General features: G+C 40.1%; 1 protein-coding gene and 1 long non-coding RNA gene across 5 annotated transcripts in view; both read right to left on the bottom strand.

The window, feature by feature from the left end:
- LOC126282131 (uncharacterized) overlaps positions 1–16,742 on the bottom strand; it is a 590,112-nt gene that overhangs the window by 452,547 nt on the left and 120,823 nt on the right. For 2 of the 3 annotated variants that reach the window (XM_049981617.1, XM_049981606.1), the window contains exon 14: positions 5,857–8,425. In XM_049981617.1, the coding sequence (XP_049837574.1) occupies positions 8,114–8,425 (312 nt within the window). In that variant the 3' untranslated portion in view covers positions 5,857–8,113. Of the gene's footprint in view, positions 1–5,856; positions 8,426–16,742 lie in introns of those variants that run through there. The other variant, XR_007551333.1, reaches the window with a different exon arrangement.
- LOC126282133 (uncharacterized) overlaps positions 4,392–16,742 on the bottom strand; it is a 189,208-nt gene continuing 176,857 nt past the window's right edge. The window contains exon 2 of one of the 2 annotated variants that reach the window (XR_007551334.1): positions 4,392–5,959. This is a non-coding gene — a long non-coding RNA (uncharacterized LOC126282133). The remainder of the gene's footprint in view (positions 5,960–16,742) is intronic. The other variant, XR_007551335.1, reaches the window with a different exon arrangement.

The following is a 16,742-nucleotide window of genomic DNA, read 5'->3' as shown; positions in this document are numbered from 1 at the left end:
AAATCTAAATCTCACAAAATATCATTAATAAATTTCTGAAAGGTACTGGATTCATTCCTAAGGCCAAATGGCATGAAATTGAATCCATGAAGTCCAAAAGGTGTGATCACAGCACTCTTTATCCTTATCACTTTCAGCTAGTGGGACTTGGTAATATGCTTTGAGGAGATCAGCTTCAGCAAATATTTCCTTGCCCACAGGATGGAATTTACGTCATTTGTGTGAGGAATTGGATAGCAGTCGGGAATGATCTATTCACTAAGACATCGGCAGTCTTCACAGACACAACACTGACCATCCGGCTTTTCTACTATGTACAGCAGACTACCGCACTGGGATTTAGATGGGCATATTATTTTATGACTCATTAGGAACTGGAATTCTTGTTTAGCCAACTTTAGATTATGTGGCTCTACCCTGTGGACGTTTGAGACACTGGTGGTTCACTGCTGGTTGCAGGATAATGATTAATATCACGCTTAATTTCTCCTGGTGTAAGGTTGTGTTCTGTCAGGTCAGGAAATATTTTAAGTAGTTCACAGTATTTTCAACTGTCTGATGGAATCAGACAAATGAACTGCACACTGTAGTGAAGCCATATGTAATCAAATATTGCTGTCAACTAATGATTTTCTTTTCAGGTCTATCAATAGGTCAAACAGATGAAGAATGTCTGCACTCATTGTACCTTGTGTTGTGTAGGCCACTCACAACTATGTTTTAAACGTAAAACAAAATCCAATAACTTTGAGCCATAAGTTTTAATCTCAGATTCATTTGCAGCATAAAATCTGTAGTCTTCTTCTTTAACCTTACCCTTGGGACACACTGGTGTAATGGAAAGATCTACACACTGGTGTAATGGAAAGATCTGCACCACTGTCAACCAGAAAATACAACCCTGAAGTTTTATCTCTCACAAACAACTGATGCAGGCAGCTTAGTATAAACATTGCGACAGAACGCTGAGCTACTACTGTGTCTGATGACTGGTGTTTCCCTCACTATTACATTGGCAAGACTGGACAAACTTCTCAGGTCTGCATTTTGAGCCTTAATGAAAATGAAAATATCAGTACTTGCCTGAAGTATTAAACCTTGGGTTGCTGCGGCCTCTGCTATGAGAGCGTCATCACGATTGATACTGTTGCTCCCTCAATCTGTATTTTTGGACTTCACTTTCCAGCTCTCTGATACTTACAGTAAGATCTGTAGCTCATACAGAAGAGTTACACATCACAGGGGCACTTCCATTGAGGATGGTTGAAGTCCATGAGTGTTTCGCATTTCCATCATCCGATCAACCATTTGCACTAGTTTGCCCATATTTTCTTCAGAGATTATTAAAATATTTTGGATGCTACGAGGAAGTTTGTCTAGTCAGAGAACCTCTAAAATTTTATCTGTAACGTTCGTTCCTCCATAGATTTTCACTTTCTGAAGCAACTGATTGGGTTTAATACCACAAATTTATAATTCACTGACTATATTCTTAATTTGGCATTCTTTACTTTCTTCAAAAGTCATTAACAGTCTTTCTTTAGCTAAATAATATCTGTTGCATTTGCCACTGTTCAAGAAATCCCATATATTTTCGACAAATTGGGCCTCTGACTGCCCTAACAAATAATTGAATTTGGTTGCTTCAGTCTGTGTTCCTGCAATTGTAAATTGTGTTTCGGCCTGAGAAAACCATATACCAATCCAGAATGCAGGAAGTTTCGCTCTAACTTTGTCCACTTCAATGTTCATATCACTGTCTGGGATATTACTGTTTCCTCTATCTTCTATCATATTTGTTTGTCTTCTTGTACAATTAACAACAAAAAAGTATTTTAGATTCAAAATTATTATTTTGAAACTTCCTTTTTGTTACAGACTAATATCACACTCCAACAATGAAACAATTGGACTCTAGATCTGAGCATTTCAAAATGCCATTTGTTTTGAAAAGAAAAATAAAGTTCACCCAAAGAACAATTATTTCCAGAACCTGAAGAATAGTTTATCTCAAACCATGAAAATCTAGAGTACAAAGGGCAAATTAAACAAGTAAGAAGATTTAGATGTTCAGTACACTAGATAAAGTGGCTGTAGTGCCATACTTCAGGGATGAGTTTGAAACATTTAGCTCAGCACAGGAGCATGAAGAGCAACTGTGGTTCAAGTTTAGAAGACTTATTGACCAAGTTATATACAGTATGAGTCAGGAGGAAAGGTACATGCTTTGAGGGGTGATAGTATTAGTGATTTTGAACAAAAAACTTCGTATGGATGTATGCCCTATTCCGAATGGTTTCTGAGATAGAACACATTTAATATCACTTTTGTACATCTTTTCTCGAAAACGTGTCACAGTACAAAATTAAACCATATTAAATTTCCTACAAAAAAGGTCCTGTTCATTTTTTCCCTTTAGGACTAATGGTTTGTGCGAAGAGCGCACGAGAATGTTGAAAATCTCAAGTTTCAGGTAGTTTCCCAACTTGATAGACCACAAGTGTCCTGTATCAAACTGTTCATTTCAACTTGCTCTACACTACTGTGGTACAATGTAAATCTCAAATTAGCCTACAAAAACTACGTAAGCTACAACGCATGCACGTCAAGTGAATTTTTCAACATTCTCATGCTCTCTTCGCACAAACCATTAGTTCTACAGAAAAAAATGAATAGGACCTTTCTTGCAGGAAATTTAAAATAGTTTAATTTTGTACCGTGACACATTTTTGCTGGAGGGTGCGGTTTTCAAGTTATTCAACAGAAGCATACAAAAGTGACATTAAATGTGTTCATCTTGGAAACCAATCGGAATAGGGCAGACATCCATATGAAGTTTTTTGTTCAAAGCCACTAATACTCACACCCCTCAAAGCAGGTACTTTTCCTCCTGATTCACTTAGCAGATACTGTGCAGCCTGGTCCGTGTTTGTACAGATGGTGGATGAGCAGTAACAATTAAAGCAGCAGCGAGTTGTCAGGGGATGAGCACCTCTGACTCGCTGCACAAGGATACAGATATGCTTGGGCACTCCGAGTTGGCAGTGTCATGGATGACTTGAAATAAGAGGGCCGCTAACAATGTCAGTGAGGATCTGAAACAAATGAACTACTTTCTGATGTAAAAAGATGGAACTGTGATGTATGGCCCACAGGTCACAAGTATAATACTGTGTTGAAGGTTTAGGCTATTTTGAGTTGTAATTAAGGGGATCTGTCACCACAAGACAGGAAGAATTTAAAATATAGAGAAGTGAAATGCAAGAGTTCGAAATTTATTTTGTAAATCTAAGTAGTCATCATAATCTCATGCTTCAGCATCATCTTGAAAGGATCGAAGTCCAGAAAAAGAGAGAGTTCATACACATTGGTGGGACAGAGTAGCTGGACCACCAGAACAATTCATAAAGGGGACCGTACATAAGCAAAAATAATAAAAAGGTGAGTGGCAGATCTGACATGGTGAAACATACCAAGTGCAAGTGGCAGCTGAAGTTTGCCACTATTTAAGAAACAGAGACTGCTGAAAACAGTTGTAGGAGGCAAACATAGAAATTCTGAATTCCACATTCAAACAATGGATACTCCAAGTAGGAATACCAACAATACAGGACTAGACAGATTGCTACTTACCATAAAGAAGATACGTCAAGCTGCAAACAGGCACAATTAAAAGACACTTACATAAAGCTTTATGCCAGAGCCTTCATCAGTAAAAGAGAGACACACACACCATTCTCATACACAAACATGCACACCTCATGCACCGACGACCACCAACTCCAGCATTCCAGTTCAAGCTGCCAGAGTTGGCAGTCATTTGAGCGTTGTGTGTGTGTGTGTGTGTGTGTGTGTGTGTGTGTGTGTGTGTTTACTGCTGTAAGCTTTATGTAAGTGTCTTTTAATTGTGCCTGTCTGCAGCTTGATGTATCTTTTTATGGTAAGTGGCAACCTATCTTTTCCTACATTGTTAAATTCCATATTCCAATGCTCCTTTACAATGGAGGAACCACAGGAACTGCCACAGTGTAATTCTCGCTCCACTGTCATTATGAGTGATTACATATAACAGTGTTAGTAGCATCGTAAAACAGCTAAAATCACAGAATGAACAAGGCTCCCAGAGTTCAGAGGAACCCCATCAGATTCTCTACATAGTGCACCATATATCACTTAAACAAAAAAACTGTGTCCAGTAGTTGGAAGAAAGATCAGGTCACATTCATTCACAAAAAGGATAGCAGAACTGATCCACAAAACTACTGAGCAAAATCTTTCTCATTTTTCTGTTGTAGAATATTGACAAGTTCTGAGCTCAAAGATAAGAACTATTTCAGATAGAAGGAGCTCCTCCACGCTAATAAGTAAGAATTTCAAAAATATCAGTCATGTGAAAGACAACTTGCACTTTTTATTGTTATTCATTGTCAGTTCATGATAAATTTTATTTCATGTTTAAAACAGGCAAGCATTGATTCTAACCATGTTGAAAAAGGCAGTTTTGCATAAAAATATGAAGTTCATTAACACAGTACTGTAAGCAACAGTTGAAAAAATTAAAGGGCCATAGTTAAAAATGATATATTTAAAAAACTTATCTACAATAAGATTATACAAAATAACTCTTATTTACATCATAATGGAAGTAAATATAATAACAATAGTAACAAATAACTGTACCAAAAACTTCTTGGCTTACTTGTCATGTCAAATCCAGTTAAAATCCCAAGCTTTTGAAGATTGCCTCTATCAATGTTGTCAGGAGCTAAATCTGACTTTTGTGAAACTTGCACAGCTCCCATTTCTATACCCAGATTGGCTGGATTAAGTCATTATGACAACACGGAAATGGTGCATACTGAGGTGGCACCCTCTATATCCAAAGGTTTTGTTCGTGCACACGGTCAAGCATTGCTTGTCGTGCCATCCCTCACATTAGGTGGTAAACTGTAATAGTTCTTCTTCTGTGTTCTCTTTCTTTATAAAGCAGATGCTTCCAAGCATTGCTAAGTGCATAAATGGTATCTCTGTTGAAGCTGTTTTCACATAGCGTAATTTCAACTGCTGTCCTGGTCACAGAGTTCCAGTAGTTTGATGCATGAGCAATTATTCTCATTTTTTCAAACAAAATCTGTTGTTTATAATAGAGGGAAACATTCCACGTGGGAAAATATATCTAAAAACAAAGATGATGTAACTTAAAAAACAAAACCTTTGGCATATTGATAGACGCACAAACAAACACAAAGACACACACAAAATTCAAGCTTTCACAACCAATGGTTGCTTCGTCCGAAAAGAGGGAAGGAGAGGGAAAGCCGAAAGGATGTGGGTTTTAAGGAAGAGGGTAAGGAGTCATTCAAATCCTGGGAGCGGAAAGGCTTACCTTAGGGGGAAAAAAGGATAGGTATACACTCACACACATGCACATATCCATCCGAATGCATACAGACACACAAATGTCTTAAAACCCACATCCTTTCGTCTTTTCCTCTCCTTCCCTCTTTCCTGATGAAGCAACCGTTGGTTGCGAACGCTTGAATTTTTTGTGTGTCTTTGTGTTTGTTTGTGTGTCTATCAACATGCCAACACTTTCGTTTGGTAAGTTACGTCATCTTTGTTTTTAGATATAAAATCTGTTGTTTGTTTAACTTGTTGTGCTCAGCTGCCACTGATTTTCCCAAATACCTGTGATTAAGGTGACACTGATTTTCGACACATGATCAGCAAAAGTCTATACAGACTGGCCCACATAACTTTTGTCACACTCGCAAGAAATACTGTAAATTCCTGGCCCTGTAAGGCCAAGATTATCTCTGACAGGTTGCAACATTTCTTTTTTCCTGGGTGGCCAAAAAAAAAAAAAAAAAAAATGGTTCAAATGGCTCTGAGCACTATGGGACTCAACATCTTAGGTCATAAGTCCCCTAGAACTTAGAACTATTTAAACCTAACTAACCTAAGGACATCACACACACCCATGCCCGAGGCAGGATTCAAACCTGCGACCGTAGCAGTCCAGCGGTTCCGCACTGCAGCGCCAGAACCGCACGGCCACTGCGGCCGGCCCTGGGTGGCCAGAAGACTGGTCTAATTCTCTGCCTGTTTCAGATACTACTTATCTTACTAGTTGTTGCACCACAGAGTGGGAGCCACAACATCTGTTTTTCATCTTGGCTTGTTTAAAAGGTGTTGTGTCTTCTTTTCCTCGACAGCATTGATCTAATATCATGGACAGAACACCTGTTCCTTCTGAACAGATGGTTCACACTTCTCTAAAATAACCCTGGCTCTGTGTACTGAGGTGTTTGGCATCACTGTCTTTGAGCTCAATTGTGAAAGCTGTGCCCATTGAGATCATTGGCCAAGCCATCCATCTCATTTCTGTTTGAGCAACACATCTAGGAAAGGAACTCCCCATCTTTCTACACCCCCACTATAAAAATGTGAGGGTGTATACCATTCAGATAACAAACTGCTAAGTCACCTCACTGTCATGCGGCCAGATTAAAAATGTATCATCAACACATACCTGGAGAAGCAGGATGAACAGAAGGGAGCACTGTTCAGTGCTTGTTATTCAAAATCCGCCATGAAAAACTCAGCTATGGCGAGTGACAGTAGTGAACTCATGGCCATTTGATCAGTCATTCCATAATAATTTCCAATGGAAAAAACAGTTCTTAACTACATTATTGGCACCTATAGTCAGTCACTGTAGACATCATATTAAGAAATCAAAAATGTTTGTTGATATCATAAAGCAGATGAGGATGTGCCCGAGTAAAGTCATGGTCAGCTTTGATGTTGTCTCCCTTTATACTGAGGTACCAGTGAAAGACACATTAAAATTGCTGGCCAGTTATTTATCCTCCAAAATTCAGGAATTATTTCAGCACTTACTTTTGTATAGTGGAAACTATTATGAAATGACTGACAGAACAGCCATGGGTTCGCCATAGTCACCAGCCATAGCTAACTTTCTTGTAGAGGATTTAGAAAAACGAGCATTGAACAGTGCCCATTTCTGCCCACTCTGCCTTTTTGGATATGTCAATGGGCAGCAAAGCACTACAGCAGTTTGTTGATCATTTGAATGGTCTACATCCTAATGTAAGATTTACAGTGGAGGAGGAGAAGGACGGGATTTAGTTTTCCTAAATGTGTTGGTCAAAAGGAAATCAAGTGGCTACATTTATTATGAAGTTATAAATATAAGAATAGAAAAACTGCGCACGCTAATCATTTTCTATCTCTTGACACTGAATATTTTACCTCATTATTGTCTATGTCCTCTGTCAGCTTTCGATTAGCATCCCTGAGTTTCAATGCTCACTATGCTGGAGCATAGCATCCTTGCTTTCCATGCTAATTATTTTAATGCCTTCTGTCATTTTGCACTGCATATCCCATTTCCCAACCCCTTATATCCTGCATAAGCTTTATGTAACTGCTGTCGATTTTTAAGTGGAGCTTATAGTGAGTATAACATCTTTGTATTTATTGCCAGTTTTTGTAATTTGAATATGGTTTTGTAACCTAATTTGGTATGAAATCTTCCACTTAAGTAATGACCAAGAAGTCTTCTCCTACTGAATTAGCTTCCTTTATGCATAAGTGGAATGTACAAAGTACATTAAACTCACTTATATCAGACCAATAAGAGTGAGTGGTTGTGTGCTTTTCAGGAACTGCTTAGAAAAAGTGTTCAGTCTGCACTGCGTATTATAAAGCATTGACCTGGGAGAGATTATAGATCTCCAAGCTTTGCAGAGAGTTCATCAACATTTTGGGTTGCCAAAAAGTTTAGATGGGAACACTTCTTCTTTGCTGTCTATAGGCGCCTCCTACATATGTGGAATGTGTTATAGCAAAGTCTCCACGTTTAAATATTTTCTCATGCTACTCTGTGAGTAGCTATTTATAGTGAACTGCTGATGTTATTAGTGGACTGCTGATGTTAAAAGTCCTACAAAAGCACCTTTTTGATAAGACCATTGTCCACTAACAATAATCTCAAATTAACAAATTTATACAATAAATTTATACATATTTTCTAAGCAGTATTTCTGGTGAAAATGCTGCATAATAGCTTAAGGTGCTAGCTGTTCAATTAAATGTTGTTCTCTGTAGCCTTCAAAGCTTTCTTCACAAGCACTTCCTTCAGAATTGAGTTATTTTCATCCCGTATTGTTCTTGACTGTGGAACTGCAATAGTACGTGAAGACAGATCATCAACTTCATCTTCTTCTGGGATTGAGTACCTTCTTGTGCATAATCCATCAACCAGAAGGGCAGCAACCGTTGCACTTGGTGGGTTTTTCCTGGCCAAAAGCTTTGATGTTACTGGAGCCCCAAGAGAATTCTTGCGGTAAAGAGGTCTTACTGCTGCTGGTGATGCCTGGAGCTGGTTCAGTGCTTCTGCCTGTTAAACACAAACAGAATCACAGTTTAATGTTGGCAGAAAAACTGCATTAAAGTGAGAAAACTACACGAGTTATGATCACCTGCTAAATAGTGTGTTGGCCCACCTTTGGAACTCAATTTCAGCTGTTATGCTGTAGCATGGATTTGACAAGACCTTACTAGGTTTCCTGGGGCATGTGGCACCAGATGTCTACAAATTGGTCAATCAATTCCCATAAATTATAAGCTGGTAGTTTGTGAGTGCAGAGCTGGTGCATGTTAGCATCTGAGATGTATTCCACTGGGTTAAGATCAGGTGAATTTGTTGATCAAGATGTCACTGTGAGTTCGCTGTCATGCCCCTCAAACATCTGTAGCATCATTTTAGTCTTGTGATATGGACAGTTGTCCCACTGGAAGATGCCGATGCTGTAAGGAACAACATCAAGCATGAAGGGACGCATGTGATCTTCATGTAGCCCCATGGCTGACATGGTGCCTTTGATTACTACCACAAGTCCCTTGGAAGCACAGGCGAATGCCCACCTGTAGCATAATATTATCTGCACTATCCTGAACCCTTGCCATAGTGTAAGCTTCGAGCAGATGTTTGTCTTGATGATGATATATCTGGACACAACCACTGATCTGACATAACAAGAAACACGATTCATCTGACCAAGCGACACATTTCTATTGATCCCCGGTCTAATCTTGATGATCCCAAGCCCACTGCAATTGTAACAGATGATGTCACTGAACATGAAGAGGTCCAGAATGAAATTTTCATTCTGCAGTGGTGAGCGCACTAATATGAAACTTCCTGGTAGATTAAAGCAGTGTGCTGGATCGAGACTCTAACTTGGGGCCTTTGCCTTTCTTGGGCAAGTGCTGTACTGACTGAGCTACCCAAGCTTGTCTCACAACCTGTCCTCATAGCTTTGCTTCCACATGCAACTCATTTTCTAGCTCCAAAACTTCACAGAAGGTCTCTTGCGAAAGGACTAGCATTTATGGAAGAAATGAAATTGCTGCACTCCACAGTAGAGTGAAAATTTAATTCTGTAACCATCCCCAAGGTTGTGGCAAAGGCATGTCTCCGCAATACTCTTTCTTCCAGGAGGATCGGTCTGGCAAGTTTTATAGGAGAGCTTCTGTGATGTTTGGAAGGTGGAGATGAGGAACTAGCAGAAGTAAAGCTGTGAGGACCGGCTGCGAGTTATGCTTGAGTAACTCAGTAGTAGAGCACCTACCCACAAATAGCGCAGGTCCCCAATTCAAGTCTCGGTCTCACACAGGTTTAATCTGCTAGGAAGTTTCACATCAACATACACTCCACTGCAGAATGAAAATTTCATTCTGGAAACATCCCCCAGGCTATGGCTAAGCCATGTATTTGCAATATCCTTTCTTCCAAAAGTGCTAAGTGACTGGAGCACAGATAAAATGTGAGTAGACATAAGCTGCTTGACACCCATACTTCGTCATAGTACTTGGAGATCAGAGGCTTGCCCACTTTGCAAAGCTGGATAGGTGTATATCTGTAGCATATATTAAATAGAATATGATGCTGCTACAGGTACAATTGTTTCAGAGCACACCAGTTAGTGCATATTGTTGAAAAAGGGCTCCACAGCAGACAACCTTCTCACGTAACTTCCTGGTAGATTAAAATTGTGTGTCAGACCAAGATTCAAACTTGTGATCTTCGCCTTTCGTGGGTAAGTGCTCTATGATCTGAGCTACCCAAGCATGATTCACAACCTGTCCTCACAGCTTTACTTCTGCCAGTATCTCATCTCCTCCTTTCCACATTTCACAAAATCTCTACTGTGAGACTTGCACAACAATAGCATGTGAACAGCCAACTAGCTTCACTGTTTCTGAAATGCTTGTTCCCAGGTACCGGGTCATAACAATCTGCCATTTGCCAAAGTCTCTTCCCATTTTGTGGTCCATATCAGTGTTAAAGTAATTTAATTGGAGAGACAAAAAGCTACACACCAAGCAGCAGCAGAACACACACATGAAAGAAGGATATAATTAGGCAAGCTTTTGGAGCCAGTGGCTCCTTTTTCAAGCAGAAGGTTTGATGGGGAAGGAAGAGGGGTGATGGAAATAGACTGGAGAGATCAACAAAAAGGGGTATATTTTGGTAAAGTCACCCAGAACCATGCATCAGGGAAGACTTACAGCACTGGATGAGAAGGAAAGATCATCATGGGGAGGAAGATAATTGTTAGAATGATTCCCCTCTCATCCCTGTCCTCTTATACACTTATCTTACTGTGTCAATATGCCCACAGTGCCATCAGGTGGCATTCAGTCTTATAGCGGACATAGTCCTAATGTATAATTCATTAGTGTAAATAAAGGTTTATAGTTACAGCTTGTAAACAAACAAAAGAGAAAGTATGAAAAAGTGCAAGACAATCTGTTCGCATATACATTGAAGTGACAAAAGTCATGAGATTCCTCCTAATATCATGTCAGACCTCCTTTGGTCCAGCATAATGCAGCAACTGGATGTGGCATGGACTCAAAAAGTCGTCGTAATTCTCCTGCATAAATATTGAGCCATGCTGCCTCTGTAGTTGTCCATATAGCTGTGAAGGTGTTACTCGTATAGGCCTCATGTGCACAAATTGACCTCTCAATTATGTCCCATAAATGTTCAATGAGATTTATGTAAGGTGATGTGGGTAGCCAAATCATTTGCTCAAACTGTTCAGAATGTTCTTCAGGCCAGTCGCAAACAGCTGTGGCCCGCTGATATGCTGGGGAACATGAATTCCATGAATGGCTGCAAATGGTCTCTAAGTAATCAAACATAACCATTTTCAGTCACTGATCAGTTCTGTTGGACCAGAGGACTCATCCCATTCCATGCAAACACGGCCTATGCCATTACAGAACCACTACCAGCTTGCCAGTGCCTTGTTGACAACTTGGTCCATGGATTCGTGGGGTCTGTGCCACACTCAGACTCTACCGTAACCTGTTACCAACTGAAATTGGGACTCATCTGACCAGGACATGGTTTTCTAGTTGTCTAGGGTCCAGGAGAGGCTCTGCAGGCAATTTTCTCCTGTTAAAGGCACTTGCATTGGTTGTCTGCTTCCATGAATGCCAAATTTTGCTCCACTGTCCTAACCAATATGTTCGTCATATGCCCCACATTGATTTCTGTAGTTATTCCACACAGCATTGTTTGTCTGTTAGCAATGACAATTCTATGCAAATGCCACTGCACTTGGTCATTAAGTGAAGGACTTCAGCCACTGTGTTCTCTGTGGTGACAGGTAAAGTCTGAAATTTGGTATTCGCAACACGCTCTTGACACTGTGGAGTATGAAATATTGAATTCCCTAACAGTTTCCAAAATGGAATGTAATATGCATGTAGCCCCAACTTTGATTATGCATTCAAAGTCTGTTAATTCCTGTCATGTGGCATAATCATGGTGGAAGCCTTTTCATATGAATCACCTGAGTACAAATTACAGATCCGCTAATGCACTGCCCTTTTATACCTGGTGTATGCAATACTACCATTACCTGTACATGTGCATATCGCTATCCCACTGCTTTTGTCAACACAGTGTAATTTATATTTTAGGCAGAACATCCTTAAGGATACAGGGTACTTATAAATGATGAAAAAAATTGAATTTTTTTTAAAGACTTTATTAAATTCTATAGTCTTTCCTGATTACATTGATGTATACATTATAGGGTTTCAAATAAAAAATTACCTATATATACCAAATTTTAAAGTTATGGTTGTGTATGCAGTAATGCCCCCTTTATTTCTGTTACAGAAACCAATATTATTGAACATTATACTTATGATATATTGTATATATTGGTAACGGTGATAGTTTCTAGTGACTGTAAATGATTGTCTTTGCTAGTATTTACTTTTGTTTCACCGAAGCAGTTTGTTCACATGTTACTGAAGGTTTGTTGCCCAAATGCTACATATATTTGTGGAAGTACACATCCTTTAGTGTGCAATAAATACAAACTATGCCACACATCAAGAAATTCAATAAAAGGGAATTCTGTGGTAACCAGTTCACAAACAAAGCAATCCACACTGTTGAAAGTAAACTATGTATCAGTTCTTAAGGAAGAAACTCCCACATAGCACACCTCCTGGTGATTCAAATTTTTTTTGTTAAAAATGACTCTTTGTAGTGGATTTGTTGTTGCTGATGTGGGCATTTTATCTTCTTTGATAAAGGAAGTGGCAAAATGTAAACAATGTGATGGTGTAGGCTGTCTGGAAATAACTGAGCAACAAAGTAGCAGGAAGGGTTTAGTTCAATATTAATGGTTCTGTGTAGATCCTGTAATAAATCTACCTTGTAAATGACTTTGAACATTATGCATAATTCATGTGATGTGAATTTGAAGTTAGTGTATGCAATGCATGCAATAGGAAAAGGAAAAATGGCTGTTCAAAAGTTTTGTGGTTTGATGGACCTTCCTCCTCTTCCCAGCATGTTCAGCAAGTACATGAAAATACTTTTAGGTGCCTTGATAGTTGTGCCTAAAGCATCTATGAAATGGGCAGTAGAAGAAACTGTAAATCTTAGTGGAACCACAGACATTGCTGTTGCACTTGATGGGCAGCACTCAGAATACAAATGAAAGTCTCAACCACTGCATATGGAAAATATTACCCAAGAATGTTTTTGCAGGACTAAATACACTCCTGGAAATTGAAATAAGAACACCGTGAATTCATTGTCCCAGGAAGGGGAAACTTTATTGACACATTCCTGGGGTCAGATACATCACATGATCACACTGACAGAACCACAGGCACATAGACATAGGCAACAGAGCATGCACAATGTCGGCACTAGTACAGTGTATATCCACCTTTCGCAGCAATGCAGGCTGCTATTCTCCCATGGAGACGATCATAGAGATGCTGGATGTAGTCCTGTGGAACGGCTTGCCATGCCATTTCCACGTGGCGCCTCAGTTGGACCAGTGTGCGTGCTGGACGTGCAGACTGCGTGAGACGACGCTTCATCCAGTCCCAAACATGCTCAATGGGGGACAGATCCGGAGATCTTGCTGGCCAGGGTAGTTGACTTACACCTTCTAGAGCACGTTGGGTGGCACGGGATACATGCGGACGTGCATTGTCCTGTTGGAACAGCAAGTTCCCTTGCCGGTCTAGGAATGGTAGAACTATGGGTTCGATGACGGTTTGGATGTACCGTGCACTATTCAGTGTCCCCTCGACGATCACCAGAGGTGTACGGCCAGTGTAGAAGATCGCTCCCCACACCATGATGCCGGGTGTTGGCCCTGTGTGCCTCGGTCGTATGCAGTCCTGATTGTGGCGCTCACCTGCACGGCGCCAAACATGCATACGACCATCATTGGCACCAAGGCAGAAGCGACTCTCATCGCTGAAGATGACACGTCTCCATTCGTCCCTCCATTCACGCCTGTCGCGACACCACTGGAGGCGGGCTGCACGATGTTGGGGCGTGAGCGGAAGACGGCCTAACGGTGTGCGAGACCGTAGCCCAGCTTCATGGAGACGGTTGCGAATGGTCCTCACCGATACCCCAGGAGCAACAGTGTCCCTAATTTGCTGGGAAGTGGCGGTGCGGTCCCCTACGGCACTGCTAGGATCCTACGGTCTTGGCGTGCATCCGTGCATCGCTGTGGTCCGGTCCCAGGTCGACGGGCACGTGCACCTTCCGCCGACCACTGGCGACAACATCGATGTACTGTGGAGACCTCACGCCCCACGTGTTGAGCAATTCGGCGGTACGTCCACCCGGCCTCCCGCATGCCCACTATACGCCCTCGCTCAAAGTCCGTCAACTGCACATACGGTTCACGTCCACGCTGTCGCGGCATGCTACCAGTGTTAAAGACTGCGATGGAGCTCCGTGTGCCATGGCAAACTGGCTGACACTGACGGCGGCGGTGCACAAATGCTGCGCAGCTAGCGCCATTCAACGGCCAACACCACGGTTCCTGGTGTGTCCGCTGTGCCGTGCGTGTGATCATTGCTTGTACAGCCCTCTCGCAGTGTCTGGAGCAAGTATGGTGGGTCTGACACACCAGTGTCAATGTGTTCTTTTTTCCATTTCCAGGAGTGTACATTAAAAGTTGGTGTACTAGATCCAGTGACATGTTTCAATGATGGAGAGATAGGAAGGTTGGAAGCCTGAGAAATTTAGGCATAAAATGTGGCTCTAATATGGAATATAAATTGCTTGCGTGTGACAGACAATGGATGCATGAAGATGAAAGATTCGCTCTTAAAGTTACCAAAGAACCAAGAAGTGCTAAAAGGAATGGAAAGAGGAAGCTTGAAGATGAAGAAATGATGCAGGATGAAGACTATGCTTCAGGAATGTTTTGGGGCACAATTTAATTGGTCTCATATCTTCATTTGCAATTTCCTGCAAGTTGTATTTTTCAGAATTCAGGTACAAATATCTCCTAAAGTTTATAAAGTATTGCTCTAATTTTTTCTGTAACTTACAACAGTCCATACTTACTATAGACCTAAGCTTTATTACAGAATCAACTAAATTGTAGAAAAATAACAGTTTTATTAGGAAAAAATCATAAAAATTAAAATGTAAGACATGAGAAAAACATATATAAAAAACAAGGATAATGTGACTTGCCAAATGGGAAAGCACTGTTAGATAGACACAATAAAAAACACACAAACACACACACAAATTTTAATCTTTCGCAACCCAAGGTTGCTTTGTCAGGAAAGAGGGAAGGAGAGGGAAAGATGAAAGGATGTGGGTTTTAAGACATGCCTGTGTCTGTATGTGTGCGGATGGATATGTGCATGTGTGCAAGTATATACCTATCCTTTTTTCCCTCTAAGGTAAGTCTTTCCACTCCCAGGATTCGAATGACTCTTTACCCTCTCCCTCAAAACCTGTTTAGTTAGTCACAGCATCTTTGTTTTTTATATATATATTTTTCCCATGAAGAATTTTTCCTCTGTTATATTCAATTTAAGATGTGATATTTTTTTATCCTTGTACTATACATGATAGGTGGAATTAAATAGATCTAGTACCTCATCCATCATGTCATGCATATCCGGTAAAAAATTGGCCTCCTTCAAATGTATAACATTGGATTAAATTGTACCTCAATTTGAAAAAGTATTTTGGAAATAAAACTGCAATTTCTTTGTAATTTTTTAATAACCCTAAGCATGTTCAAAAATATTCAAAATACTTCTAATTTGTTTAGAAAAAGTGTTGCATTACCTGATATCAACAAAACATCTGTAAAACAGTGTCTGAAAGAAATAGGTGTTGATTTTTACATCATATTGAGCTGGAAAAGTACCCTTTGTCTTCAAGACTTATTTATAAGGTGTTCATCTGGATTTAGTATCTGTATCAGGAAAAACTTTTCTTTCAGTTGTTTATTTTTGAGGGATCAGGTTTGTCGGTGCAGTAAGTCTGGCTTGGCCACAGAAAATTAAAATTTGCAAGTATCTTGATTGGCCATCACATTACTATCATTTGTAACATTTTATATCAAGTGAAAAGGTAAGAAAAGTGCTGTATGCAAGTATATATTTTATGTCGAAACGAGGTTTAGTTCTATTATAATAGCTCTTCATGGAAACCAGATGTCTGGTTTGTTTTATGCAAGTTAATCAATCAGTGATAGCCTCAAATGCTTGTTCTCTAAATTTTCTCAATAGTGTTCCTCAAAAAGAAAGCTGCCTTCCCTCCAGGGATTCCCATTTTGAGTTGTCACAGCATTTCCGTAATGCTTGCATGCTCTTCGAACATACCAGTAACAAATCTAGAACCCACCTCTTATCTGCTTCACTGTCTTCCTTTAATCCGACCTGGTGCAGATCCCAAACACTCAAGCAGTACTCAAGAACTGGACACGCCAGTATCCTATATGTGGTCTTCTTTACATATGAACCACACTTTCTGAAGTTCTCCCAATAAAATGATGAAATTAACCATGCACCTTCCCTACCACAATCTTCACATGCTTGTTCCATTTCACACAGTTTTGCAATGTTATACCCAGACATTTAAATGACATGATCATATCAAGGGGGACAGCACTAATGCTGTGTCCAAACATTATGGGTTTGCTTTTCCTACTCATCCTCATTAACTTACATTTTTCTTCATTTAGAGCCAGCTGCCACTCATCCACAGAGTAGAAATTTTGTCTAAGTCACCTTGTATCCTCCTACAATCACTAAATGATGACACCTTCTCATATGCCACAGCATCATTAGTAAACAGTCACAGATTACTGCTCACCCTGTTTGTCAGATCATTCATG

This window comes from Schistocerca gregaria, chromosome 1 (genome assembly GCF_023897955.1).
Source record: "Schistocerca gregaria isolate iqSchGreg1 chromosome 1, iqSchGreg1.2, whole genome shotgun sequence".
Lineage (NCBI taxonomy): Eukaryota > Metazoa > Arthropoda > Insecta > Orthoptera > Acrididae > Schistocerca > Schistocerca gregaria.
The sequence above is the reverse complement of the archived record's forward strand: the minus strand, read 5'-3'. Positions and strand labels throughout refer to the sequence as shown.